Consider the following 12,439-nt stretch of genomic DNA (forward strand, 5'->3'; position numbering starts at 1 on the left):
ATTGCAGCCATTGAAGAACTGTCCAGAGAAAAAGTTGTTTAAGAAAACTGGCCTTTTGGCGACAACAGTTTCTCAAAGACGTGAGGGAACTGGGAGAAACTCTGCCAACTAAAAAAATAAGACAAATGATATCAGGTGGTTTTCCTTGGCTCTTGATGAGTTGACAGATGTTACTGACATCGCTCATATCACTGTGCTGTCCAAAGTTACAACAAGAAGCAAGAGCTCCATTCTCACGCAAATTTGCAGTAGATTTATCTTCCAGGCTCAAACTACAGTTCCAGCAGTGTTTTTCAGATTTTAATGTATATGCAGACGAAATCGCTATTTCAAAATCCATTTAACTGTGCAACTGAGGAGTTATCACCTAACCTTCAATTGGAAGTAATTAATCTGCAATGTAATGACAGGCTAAAAGACAAATCTCAAGAGAAAAATCTAATAAAGTTTTAAAAACGCCTTCCAAGCAATGAATATACTCAGTAACAATCATGCTGGTGAACTGATAAGTGTTTTCTGCAGCACCTGCAGTAAAAAAAACACCTTTAAAGATGGAATGTATAGAGTCTAATTACAGATCAGCACTAACAGATGAATCTTTGCAATCAATTTTGATAGGAAACACTAACTTTGAACTCCAGTTAAACAAATTATTACCCCAAAAGAAGAATCCCCTCATTCTCACTAGTAAACCTGTACAACAAAAAACTCAATTATTATATGTTAAATTCTGTCAGTAAAAATGCTGTGGAAATTTGTTTTCTCCCACTTGTTATATCAGTAGCTACATTCTACCCTCAATTTTGCTTTTGGCTTGCAAAGCCTATCTTTTACAGAAAATATTTACTGACTCCTAATCTAGAGAATAAAACAAAAAAGCAGGAGAAAGAGAAAACCTGATCCAGAAGAAGCAAATACAATTCAAGGAAAAGAAAAGAGCACAAAAATTTTTAAACAAATAAACAAAGATATCAGGATGGTATATATATATTTTTTGCGGTACGCGGGCCTCTCATTGCTGTGGCCTCTCCCGCTGCGGAGCACAGGCTGCGGACGCGCAGGCTCAGCGGCCATGTCTCACGGGCCCAGCCGCTCTGCGGCATGTGGGATCCTCCCGGACCGGGGCACGAACCCGCGTCCCCTGCATCGGCAGGCGGACTGTCAACCACTGCGCCACCAGGGAAGCCCCAAGATGGTATATTTTTTAAAAATGCTAGAAAGCTATAACAACAGAACAAGGAAGAACTCTTGATAATTATGATTTACAAAATGAAGATAAATAGAAATAGAGGAAATGTCTTAGAATATAAAGAAAAAAGGCAAAGAGAACAAAAATAAAAGATATTCCTTGTACATGAAGGGTATGAGTAAACAGTCTCACCAAACACTTAAGCACAATGAATGAAAAAAGATTCAGTCTCTAACACCACCAAGAGAAGACTCTAAAAGCTTCCAGGGAGAACAGGATACTTAACAAAGTAACTAGAATTAGACTGCCAAGACTTCACGCTAGCAACACTGGACAGTAGAAGAAAATGGGGCAATAAGCTCAAGCCGAATTCTATTTCAGCCAAATTACCTGTCAGCTATGAGAATAAAGTCAAGATATTTTCAGAAATGTTACAAGAACTCAAAAGTTTAATTTTGAGTATATACTACATGTATATATCGTGTATATTATGACTCTTATAAACGTAACATTGAGAAAAATAAGACAGCAAAGAGCGCATACAACACTGTTCTATTTCTATAAAGTGCAAAAACAGGCAAGAGAAAACTGCATTCTGAGGCGTGACAGCATTAGTAGTAAAACTGTAAAGAACGAGGAAGTGATTAGTACACAAGTTCGGACAGTAGTTATCTCCAGGAGGAGAAAAGGGAATACAACTGAAAAAGGAGGCATCAGAGGCACTGTGGGTAAAGCTTTCTTGTTGCACAGTGTCTACTTGGGTGTTCTCTTTCTAATTAGCTGTGATACTATACATTTATGTTTTACACACTCCTAAGTAAAGAGCCTGGCCTGGAGTAAGCCTACTTAGAAATGATCTAGGCATCCATCTTCTCACAGTATTGTTTCTGGGAAACTCCTCAAGATAATCGTGGAAGGCTGTACCTGTCTATCTCCTGTATGGGGTTATACATGGACTGGGGAACTTTAAGTGGGCATGAAAGACTGGGACCTACATGACTAAAATAGCATAAAAAAGGTGTGGGAAACCCAAACTGCAGTTTCTTGGTGTCCACCACAGCTCTCGTCCACAGCAGCCATATATGCCCCAAAGGGCAAAAGAAGTTATGTACTTGGGTAGCTGAGACACTTCCTGAGGAGATGAAGATGCTGTACCTGCTGGATTTTCTGTCCTGTATCCTTTTATAAAGCTGAGTATAAGAATATCATATGAAAGCCCATGTGTGTCTTGTGAGTCTCATTGTCAATTTGAACCCATTCTTTTGCAGTGCGTTAAAATTCACAATTAAAAAAGTTCAAAAAGAGAAAAAGCAAGAAAGATGCAGATACTGGCGTTGCTGTGGGTTGACTGTGTGCTCCCCAAATTCTTATGTTGAAGTCCTAACCCCTAGTACCTTAGAATGTGACCTCATTTGGAAATAGGGCCATTATATGTATAATTAGTTAAGATGAGGCCATTAGGGTGGGCTTTAATCCAATATGGCTGGTGTCCTTATAAAAGTGAGAAATGTAGACACAGACGTATTCACACAGGGAGAACGCCCTTCAAACATGAAGGTAAAGATCAAGATGATGCTTCTGGAAGCCAAGGCAGGGAAGACCAAAGACTGCCAGCAAACCACCCAGAAGCTAGGGCAGAGGCACGGAACAGATTCTTCCTCACAGCTGTCAGAAGGAACCAACCCTCCCGACAGCTTGCTCTTGGACTTCTAGCCTCAAGAAACACAAGACGATAAATTTCTGTTGTTTAAATCACCCGGTATGAGGTACTTTGTTATGGCACTCCTAGCAACTGAATACAAGCTTCAAGCTATAAATCACTACGGTTAGTTAAGTTCAGCAAATCAAAATTTTTAATCTAATTTGAAAAGAAAGAAGATTTTGAAACCGTTAACAACCATTTCAAAGATAGGGGAAACCAAAATACAGACAATGCACTAGAAACAGTTCATGTTAAACAACAAAGTTCTTAAATGATTAATTTTTTTTTTAAGTATAACAAGGTTTCCTTTGATATAAGTAACCTGGTCTCAAATGCTGACTAAAAGGAGACAAATAGGATCCCTAATCAACTTCTCACAGCCATTTCTGTCTGTTTTTTCAATACACCAACTTAATCTTACTTTTTTGGAAATTTGCTCACACTTCAGTTTTACTTTCCATTTTATTTTCTCTTCTTGTGTTTCTTCAACTTCTGTATCATCTATTCCACCATCGATTCTGCAGCAAAAATATCAAATAACACAGACGGGTTTTTCAACATGAAAAGGGTTCATACCACAACATTAAAATTCACTGCTTTGGTTTACCTTCAACTTGCCCTCAAAGAAATTCCAAATTCAAAATCTACCCCAAATATTCCAGAGAAACAGTCCATCATTACTACTCAATGATGAGTAGTAAATGTCAACACATATTTATGAGTAAACCGCAAAGCTGAAACTTTATATTACATAACCTTAATGTTCAACTATTAGCAGCTATACAAATCATCCATTCATTCAACAAATACTGAGTATCCACCGCACACCAGGCTCTGGACCTTAAATCCTGGAATACAACAATGAAAAAGACCTTGTTCCTGCCTTCTAAGAACTTTCTATCTACTTGGGAGAAAAAAAGAAAGCAATTTCCGTATGGTGTGCTAAGTATCAGTACATACATGAGGAACACTTAACCTAGATTTGGGGGCCAGAAGTTTTCCTAACCTAAAAGATATGTAAGGGCTTCCCTGGTGGCGCAGTGGTTGAGACTCCACCTGCTGATGCAGGGGACACGGGTTCGTGCCCCAGTCCGGGAAGATCCCACATGCCGCGGAGCAACTAAGCCCGTGCGCCACAACTACTGAACCTGCACTCTAGAGCCTGCGAGCCACAACTACTGAAGCCCATGCGCTATCCCACATGCCGCAGAGCGGCTGGGCCAGTGAGCCATGGCTGCTGAGCCTGCGCGTCCGGAGCCTCGGCGGGAGAGGCCACAGCAGTGAGAAGCCCGCGTACCGCAAAAAAAAAAAAGATATGTAAGAATTAAAAACAAAGAGGAATGTCAGGGAGAAGAGTATTTCAGGTAGAATGCAGGGTGCCTTCCGAGGTCCAGAGAGAACTAAACTTATATTCAAGTGGGAAGATGAAAAAGAAAAGTTGTTGTCAGGGTCATTAGGACTGAGAAGCTGAGCATGCATAGATACCATCTGAGATGACTACTTGAGGTTATTCCAGCAAAACTAAAAATAACCTAAGAAAGATGAAGATGGGGAATAAAAGAAACAAAGAAGCCAATAAAATGTACAGGTAAATCTAAATAATGGTTGATGCTATAGACACAGAAGTCTGAAGACAACTGTGTCTCAGCAAGTAGTGATCAAGAGATAAAAGCTTAAGATCTGAGTTGCATGCCAGATAAAGGCAAGGACTAGGCAATGTGTATGTTCTCAAAAGAACATGTTGCGAAAGGCACTGCTAGCACTGGAATGTGAAGAGTGGTTTTGTGCTTCTTTCAAAGTTACAGGAGGAGCTCAGGCTTCACAGCCTCATCCAATCCAACAGTTTACGACGCCGATCTGTCCCTAGTCAGAGCTTCAGTCACGTCCATCAGATGGGAGACCAAGGTGTGCGCCTTCTACAGAGGCCATCGTTACAAGAGCCAATAAACCAAATGCTGTGGAGTTTCACTGTTCTAGTTTTCAGTAATGAATCATCTTACGGAGTAGGAAGCAACCTCTCCTTAGGCAGAGCGATAATGACCACAGCAGCAATTACAGCAGCAGCTGACTCTTGCATTACACTTACTCTGTGCCAGGCGCTGCTCCATGCACATTACACACATCACAACAGCCTATGACATATATACTATGGTTTAAAAGCCCATTTTACAGATAAGAAAACGGAATACGGAAGGCTTATGTAACCTGCCTCAAATCTAGCAAATGGTGGAGCTGAGATTTGAGTCCAGGCAGGCAGAGCCAACTTCCTATTCAAAATATGCACCTGGATATCTACTAGACAAAATCTTAAAATATCCAAAACTGAACTTTATTTCTTTTTTTTTGGCCGCACTGCACGGCTTGCGGGATCTTAGTTCCCAGACCAAGGATTGAACCTGCGCCATGGCAGTGAAAGCGCCGAGTCCTAACCACTGGACCACCAGGGAACTCCCCATAACTGAACTCTTGATCTAATCCTCCTGCAATCTTAAACAGCAACTCCAACCTTCTAATGATACAAACCAAAAACCTTGAAGTTGACCTTAACTCCTCTCTCAGACTGCCCATCCAATCTCTGAGGAAATAGTTTATCTTCCAAATATATCCTTACCTGACCACTTCTTGTTGCTAAAACTACGATCCAAGCTACTCTGGCCCCCTCTCCGTTCTACTCGCCACATAACGAGATGGTCCTGCTAATATGTCACTCTCGGCTAAAAACCCTCCAAGACCTCTCACCTCACTCAGAGTAGGAGCCAGAGTCCTTACTACGGCACCTGCAAGTCCCTACACAAGCTGCCTCCCCCTCCGCCCCCCATCCCAATACCTCTCGAGTTCCCCTTTACCAGTCCCACTATTCTTACTCCACGCCAGTTGTCTTTCTGGCTACTTCGCTCCCAACACCCCATCACATCTAGCTCACTCCACCTCAGGACCTTTATATGGAATACTCTTCCCACTAGATAATCAACCTCTCTCACCTCCTTCAGGTCCCTACTCAAATATTAATGATGTTATTAGTGAGGCTTTCCTTACCTCCCTTACTTAAAAGATCTACCTCCTCCCTACCATCCCATCCTCTCTTACCTCCCTAACCTGCTTCCATTTTCTCCGTGGCAGTCTCAACGCCTTTTTCAACCTAAAGGAAACAGTATATCCCAATGGAGTTCGCTGCTCTATTATTGTCTTTAGGATCTTCCGATGTAAATCAGGAGACTCTATCCTTCACCGCACGTCTTTTCTACCCAAAAGGGCCTAGCACGTGCAGTGAGAATGACAAATATCTCTGTCCCCTAGGAGCTGACTGCCTGCAAGGGCAAAGCGCTATGGGGCCGCAGGCGGGTTCCCACCCGGCCGGAGGGGCCGGGGCGCAGAGAAAGGGGAGCATCCCGGGCCTCCCTCGCCGTCTGGGCCGCTCCCCCAGGCCCAGGCTCCCGGCACCGCTGGCCCCGGCGGCCTATGAACCGGGCCCCATTCCCGGCTTCTAACCCCTGCCCCGGAAAGACCTGTGGGCGCCCGGCCGTCGCACCGGCCCGGCCGGCCCGACGCGCTCCCCGCGGGACCTGGCGGCCCTGCCAGCGCGGCCTCCCGAAGGAACAAAGGGGCGGAACCTAACTGCATCCCCTGCGTTCAAAGCATGAAAAAGACCGGGGTTCACCTTTGGTCAGAGTCCGTGGCGGGCTTCTTGCCGAGAGCCGGGTTGGGGGGTTTGGAGAAAAGATTCTCAAAATCCATCATTCTCGTCAGAGCCCGACAGCTACCGAGAAACAGGTACGGCGTGAGGAGGGCGCCGCGCAGCATGGGCAGGACGCCCCGCTCATGCGCTTTTCCATCCCCGGCTCTGCGCACGCCCGCTCTCGCCCCCTCCCCCCCGGCCCTGCGCAGGCGCCGGCGCCGTCCTCTTGGCCGTTTGCGTGTATGCTTCTCGACACGTTATCTCAAGTATTTAGTAGAATTTTAAAACGTAGTCCTCCTTTATTTCCCTTTAGTGAAAACTCTTCGATCGAAGTCACAGTGTTTCTAAGGCATGGTAGCTGACGTTTATTTGAGCGCTCACTTTGTACCAGGAATCATTTCACATTTTCGCTCACCTAATCTTAACAGCCCTCTAAGAAATACACTATTACCTCCCACATTTTCAGATGAGTAACCAGAGCGGTGGACTGATTTTGCGACTTGCAGACTCTTTACAATCTAATGAAATTAAAATAAAGATGACTTTAAGGCCGAAAAGTCCACTGAAAGTACCACGTGCTAAGAGAAATGGGTGGAGAGGGTCCAAAGGTTAAAAAAAATTTTTTTTGATTTAAATTAATAAATAAGTAGATAGGTAAAATGTTTTTAAAAGACGCCCAGACTTTAGGAGTGGGGTTCGGGTATCAGCGGGTTTGGGGCAGTTCCCTAGGTGATTCCAAGGTTGAACCTGGGCTAATTCAACAGGTGGGCTTAAGAATGATCAGAGCCAGCTGTGTTCCTGACCTGGGTAGGCGTCCCTCCATTTCTTGTTCCCTGTTTTGTTATTTTACTGTGTGTTTTTGTTTTTTTTTTTTTGGGTGGGTGGAGGTGTGTCTGGGTTTTTTTCCCATCTGGTTAATGAGAATGGAAATGCTTGTTCTGCTTTCCTCCCAGACTTGTAGTAAGATCCTGAGAGAAAAGAGTTGAAAGGCTTTGAAAAATGTCAACCACAGAATACACCTAAGATACTTGTTTTTCCTCGTTCTAAGTCCTGCCACAGTGAGGCCTTGGAGTAGGGTTGCCAGATATCACAAATAGAAATACAGGAGACACAGTTACATTTGAATTTTGGCTAAGCTACAAATAACTTTTTTACATTTTAGTATGAGTACGTTCCAGGCAATATTTAGGACTTATACATATATACGAAAGGCTTGTTTGTATTTTATCTTGGTGCCTCTTTCCCTGCTGCAACTAACAGGGGTGAGGGCCCTGGGCTCTTCACTGGAAGCTGCACACCTGCGGGGCTACCTTTGTTTGGGGGATATTTTTTGTTAACCATCATTGTGAAGGAAGGCATTTCTAAATCTCTGACTTGAGGTGGGTCCTGTGTAGCCAGCCCAAGCGAATAAAGGACTGTAATGAGTGGTTGCCCCTCTGCTCTGCCAGTCACTGATTCTCACTGAGTGGAGAGTTTGCTTTTAAAATTCAATGAAGCAATATCAATTTATTTAGATTTTCTTTCATTTCTTTCATCAGAGGTCTGTAGTTTTCCTCATATAGATGATGTACATATTTTGTTAGCTTTACGCGTGAGGGTTTTTTTTGTTTGGTGCTAATGCAAATGATTTGAAGTTCACATTTCAGTTGTTCATGGCTAGTATGTAGGAAAGCAATTGACTTTTGTATATTAACCTTGCTTTAATTGCTTGTTAGTTCCAGAATTTTTTGTCAATTATTTGGAATCAGCAGTCGCCACGTGTTGGGTTGGGGGTAAGGTAGGGAAGGAGGAACGAACAGGTAGAGCACAGCAGATTTTTAGAGCAATGAAACTATTCTGTATACAGTAATGAGGGACACGTGTTACTATGTATTTGTCAAAACCCATAGAATGTACAACACAGAGTGAATCCAATGTAAACTGTGGATGTTAATGTATCAATATTGGTTCAACAATTGTAACAAATATACCAAACTAACATAAGATGTAAATAACAGGGGAAACTGTGTTTTGGGGGGGCAAGGAAACTTTGTACTTCTCAATTTTTGTATAAACCTAAAACTGCTCTAAACAAAGTCTATTAAAAAACAGTTGATAGGGGCTTCCCTGGTGGCGCAGTGGTTGAGAGTCCGCCTGCCGATGCAGGGGACACGAGTTCGTGCCCCGGTCCAGGAAGATCCCCCATGCCGCGGAGCGGCTAGGCCCGTGAGCCATGGCCGCTGAGCCTGCGCGTCCGGAGCCTGTGCTCCGCAACGGGAGAGGCCACAACAGTGACAGGCCCACGTACCGGAAAAAAAAAAAAAATACAGTTGATAGGGGGCTTTTCTGAAATGAAGATGCCCAGGGTTAGTTGAGGGAAAAAAGGGTGGGTACTAAGTGCCAAGAGGATTCAGAAGAGAAAAAAGCACATTGGTTGGGAAGGCTTCTTAAAAGGGGTATATTTGAGCTTGGTCTTGAGGTAATTTCCATTAGAAGAGATGAAGTTAAATGGGCATCACATGTGGAGAGAAATGTATCAAGGCAGGAAAATAAAGTACAGTTTGAAAAATGGGGAATTATTTAGTTTTGCTTAATGTAATGCCAGTATAAGGGAATCGTGGGAAAAAACCCTCACAAGGTAGGTTGGACCAATGATACAGAGCCTAACTTGCTTCTCTTAGTGAAGGACTGTTTGACTCCTGGCAGGAATCAGGGTCCACTTCACAGATAAGACAACGGAATTCTTTGAAGCCAGACATCTTCCCCAGAGAAGTTGTACTTTCCCCTGTTGTTTCTATTATTGGCAGTCACCTTCTTTTGTACATGAATCATTACTAAAAATTAAGAGAAAAATTGAATTAAGCTACCTTTAGTATCCTTTCATTGGAGGAAAGTGCTGTATTTCCAAACTCAAATTATAGGACTTCCTGGCGGTCCAGCGGTTGAGACTCCATGCTTCCACTGCAGGGGGTGCGGGTTCCATCCCCAGTCGGGGAGCTAAGATCCCAAGTTAAAAAAAAAAAAAATTATTACCATACATACTTTTTCACATAAAACGTCCAGCATACAGCAAAACATAACCAGGCAACCAAAGGAAATTAAAGTGATAGGTTAAAAAAAAAAAAGTACAGGGGCTTCCCTGGCGGCGCAGTGGTTGAGAGTCCGCCTGCCGATGCAGGGGACACGGGTTTGTGGCCCGGTCCTGGAAGATCCCACGTGCCACGGAGTGGCTGGGCCCGTGAGCCATGGCTGCTGAGCCTGCGCGTTCGGGCCTGTGCTCCACAACGGGAGAGGCCACAACAGTGAGAGGCCCGCGTACCGCTAAAGAAAAAACAAAACAAAACAAAAAACAACAACAAAAAAAAAGCACAGCAAAATCAGCAAGCAAGAAAAACTGACCTGCAAAGGCATCAGATACTAGACTTTTCAGATAAAGACTATCAAAAGCTATACATATGTTTGTGGTAGATTGATTCCCAAATGGCCAGTAGCAAAAATGATTGTAGTGGTTATGAATATTTCATCCTCAATTTGATATGTGTATGTGTACACATACATGTGTGTGAAATATAAATATGTATATTTTATATAATATATGAAATCTTCCCCTCTCCCATTCTCCTACTAACACATGATATATTAATAGTAGTTAACTTTATATCTCATTACTCAAGTATTTGATATGAAAGGAATGTGACTGAGCTAAAGGAAAAACTAGAAGAATAAACATCACCCAAAGATGGAAAAGAGAGTTTTTACCTTTTTAGGGGAAAGGGTTAACATGTTTTTGGCTAAACATTGTGTAGCTGCATCATAATAGGCAAAGGCATGACTTTGCTATTGTTTTTATTCTGGATGGAAGTTAAGTATGAGTTAAAGTGGTACATATGGGTGCCTAGTTGAAAAGTGTGTACTTGGTGGTTTTCTAGTGTGTCATCTCGGCTGGGCTGCTCTACGTTTTACAGGATTCCTATCCTTGCATGTTTCCAGTTAGAATGGGCTATCAGAGAGATTTTTGCAAAAATTTGGAAGGTGGAAGTGAAACAGCAGTCATATTGTTTTTATACTCAGGAAGTTACTGCAGGGGTGACAGATGCTGGTGCAACACATGCATATAATCATTTATCTGCTAGTTCACCTTGCTGAAATGGGGCAACAATCAGACCTTCAGCTGACACACCTTGTCACAGATCTTCCTTCAGCTTCTCCAAATTCTGGGCAAGGTATGTTTAGCTCCATGGTAAAAGGCACAAGATTCTCCTTCAAAGCACCCACATCATAAAAGTTGGATGTGGTGAGAGACTAATACAGGTTCTAGTTTGTCCTTAAGGATTCCAGTTCATTTCTACTCTCCTTCTTTACATCCAACTTCCCTTCCTGAACCCTTGCCTTGAAGATCTTAAGTTCTAGACTCAGACAAAAACTCTACAGAGATTATTTTAAACAGTTTCCACAATTGCATAAGACCAACTGCCTGTAAATCTATCTATCTCTTAGTGATTCTGCTTCTCTGACTGAAACTTGATTAATAAGACACTCTTTAATAGAAAACTAGACAGGGTGGAAGAGGAAATTAGTGAACTGGAAGACAAGTCAGAAGAAACTATGCAGAGAGACCTCCCCACCTTTAAAAAAAGAATCTATGAAAGAGACTATTAGAAATAGCAATAATAACTCAAAATGTCTAAATATAATTAACTTTAATCATGAGAAGAGAAAGAGAACAAGGCAGAGGAAATGTTTGAAGAGAAAATGCTATGATTTTCCAGAATTGATGAAACATACCAATCCACACATCAAGACTCTCAACAAATACCCAGCAAAATAATTAAATGAAATTCACGCCTAGACACATCATAGTGAAACTGCAGAAAAGCAGAGAAAAATTTTAAATCAGCCACAGAAAAAACAAGTAAATGTGTCAAAAAATTAGATGGATTGATGGATGGATAGAGGGAAATATAGATAACTAGTAGTACACTAAAGCAAATAGAGTAAAATATTAACAAAATAACAAGAAACAGAAAATTGTGAGAAACCACTGGGGATCCAAGGGTAATGGAGTTTGCGGGAGGAGGTGCTACTTTGAAATGTTGTCCATGGTGGTTGTCTTGAGCTTGGGATGGGGGCAGCTTGGGAGGTTCATGGGAGGAGAAAATAAAAAATAAACTTTTTTGAAACAGAATCACGGACATTTGAGAGAATTTATATTTTCTTAAGCATGCATGGAGTATTTATAAAAATTAATCATGTACATAAAACATCAATACATTTTAAAGAATAGATATTATATAGACCATGCCCTAGAACACATGATAGTTGAGCTAGAAGTTAAGGATGAAAGCTTTGGGCTATGAATTTCAGAGCAAGAAGCCAACAGGAGCCTGTGTTTATAATGACTTCTGTGAGCACTTGCATCAGTCTTGGACTCCTACCTCCAGATATATTGTTATTAAAGAAACTCAAAACCTGTTTTTAGTTAAGCCATATAGCTGAGTTTTCATTATATGCAGTCAAGTTCAATTTTAACTGAGTAAGCACCCTTGACCCCAATTAGTATTTTGATAAATGCAAACTTCACAAGTGCAAATTATTAGACGCTAAGCTCCATGAAAACAGACATCCCAAGTAGTTTATCCACAACTCTGTGCTCAGAAAATAGCACAATATCTAAAGCATACTGACATGATCAATAAATCCTTGCTGAATAAACATATCAGTGAATCAATTCTTCTAAGATTAAAAGGTGAGGGTCAGGGATATATAGAGCTCAGCACATACCATTCCTACTACTGGAAAAAAAAAAAACAAAGAAACAAACCCACATTTCTACTACAGGTGTACATAAGTGATATCCTAAAATAAAGACTATTTTTTTTTTGTTTTTTGCATC

General features: G+C 41.9%; 1 protein-coding gene across 1 annotated transcript in view; it reads right to left on the bottom strand.

The window, feature by feature from the left end:
- ZC3H8 (zinc finger CCCH-type containing 8) overlaps window positions 1-6,713 on the bottom strand; it is a 33,616-nt gene extending 26,903 nt beyond the window's left edge. The window contains exons 1-2 of the mRNA XM_060027367.1: window positions 6,550-6,713; window positions 3,313-3,409 (exon numbers count right to left, since the gene is read on the bottom strand). Coding sequence (XP_059883350.1) covers window positions 3,313-3,409; window positions 6,550-6,692 — 240 coding nt within the window. The 5' untranslated portion in view covers window positions 6,693-6,713. The remainder of the gene's footprint in view (window positions 1-3,312; window positions 3,410-6,549) is intronic.
- Between the last annotated feature and the right edge of the window lie 5,726 nt (window positions 6,714-12,439).

Source organism: Delphinus delphis, chromosome 12, assembly GCF_949987515.2.
Source record: "Delphinus delphis chromosome 12, mDelDel1.2, whole genome shotgun sequence".
NCBI lineage: Eukaryota > Metazoa > Chordata > Mammalia > Artiodactyla > Delphinidae > Delphinus > Delphinus delphis.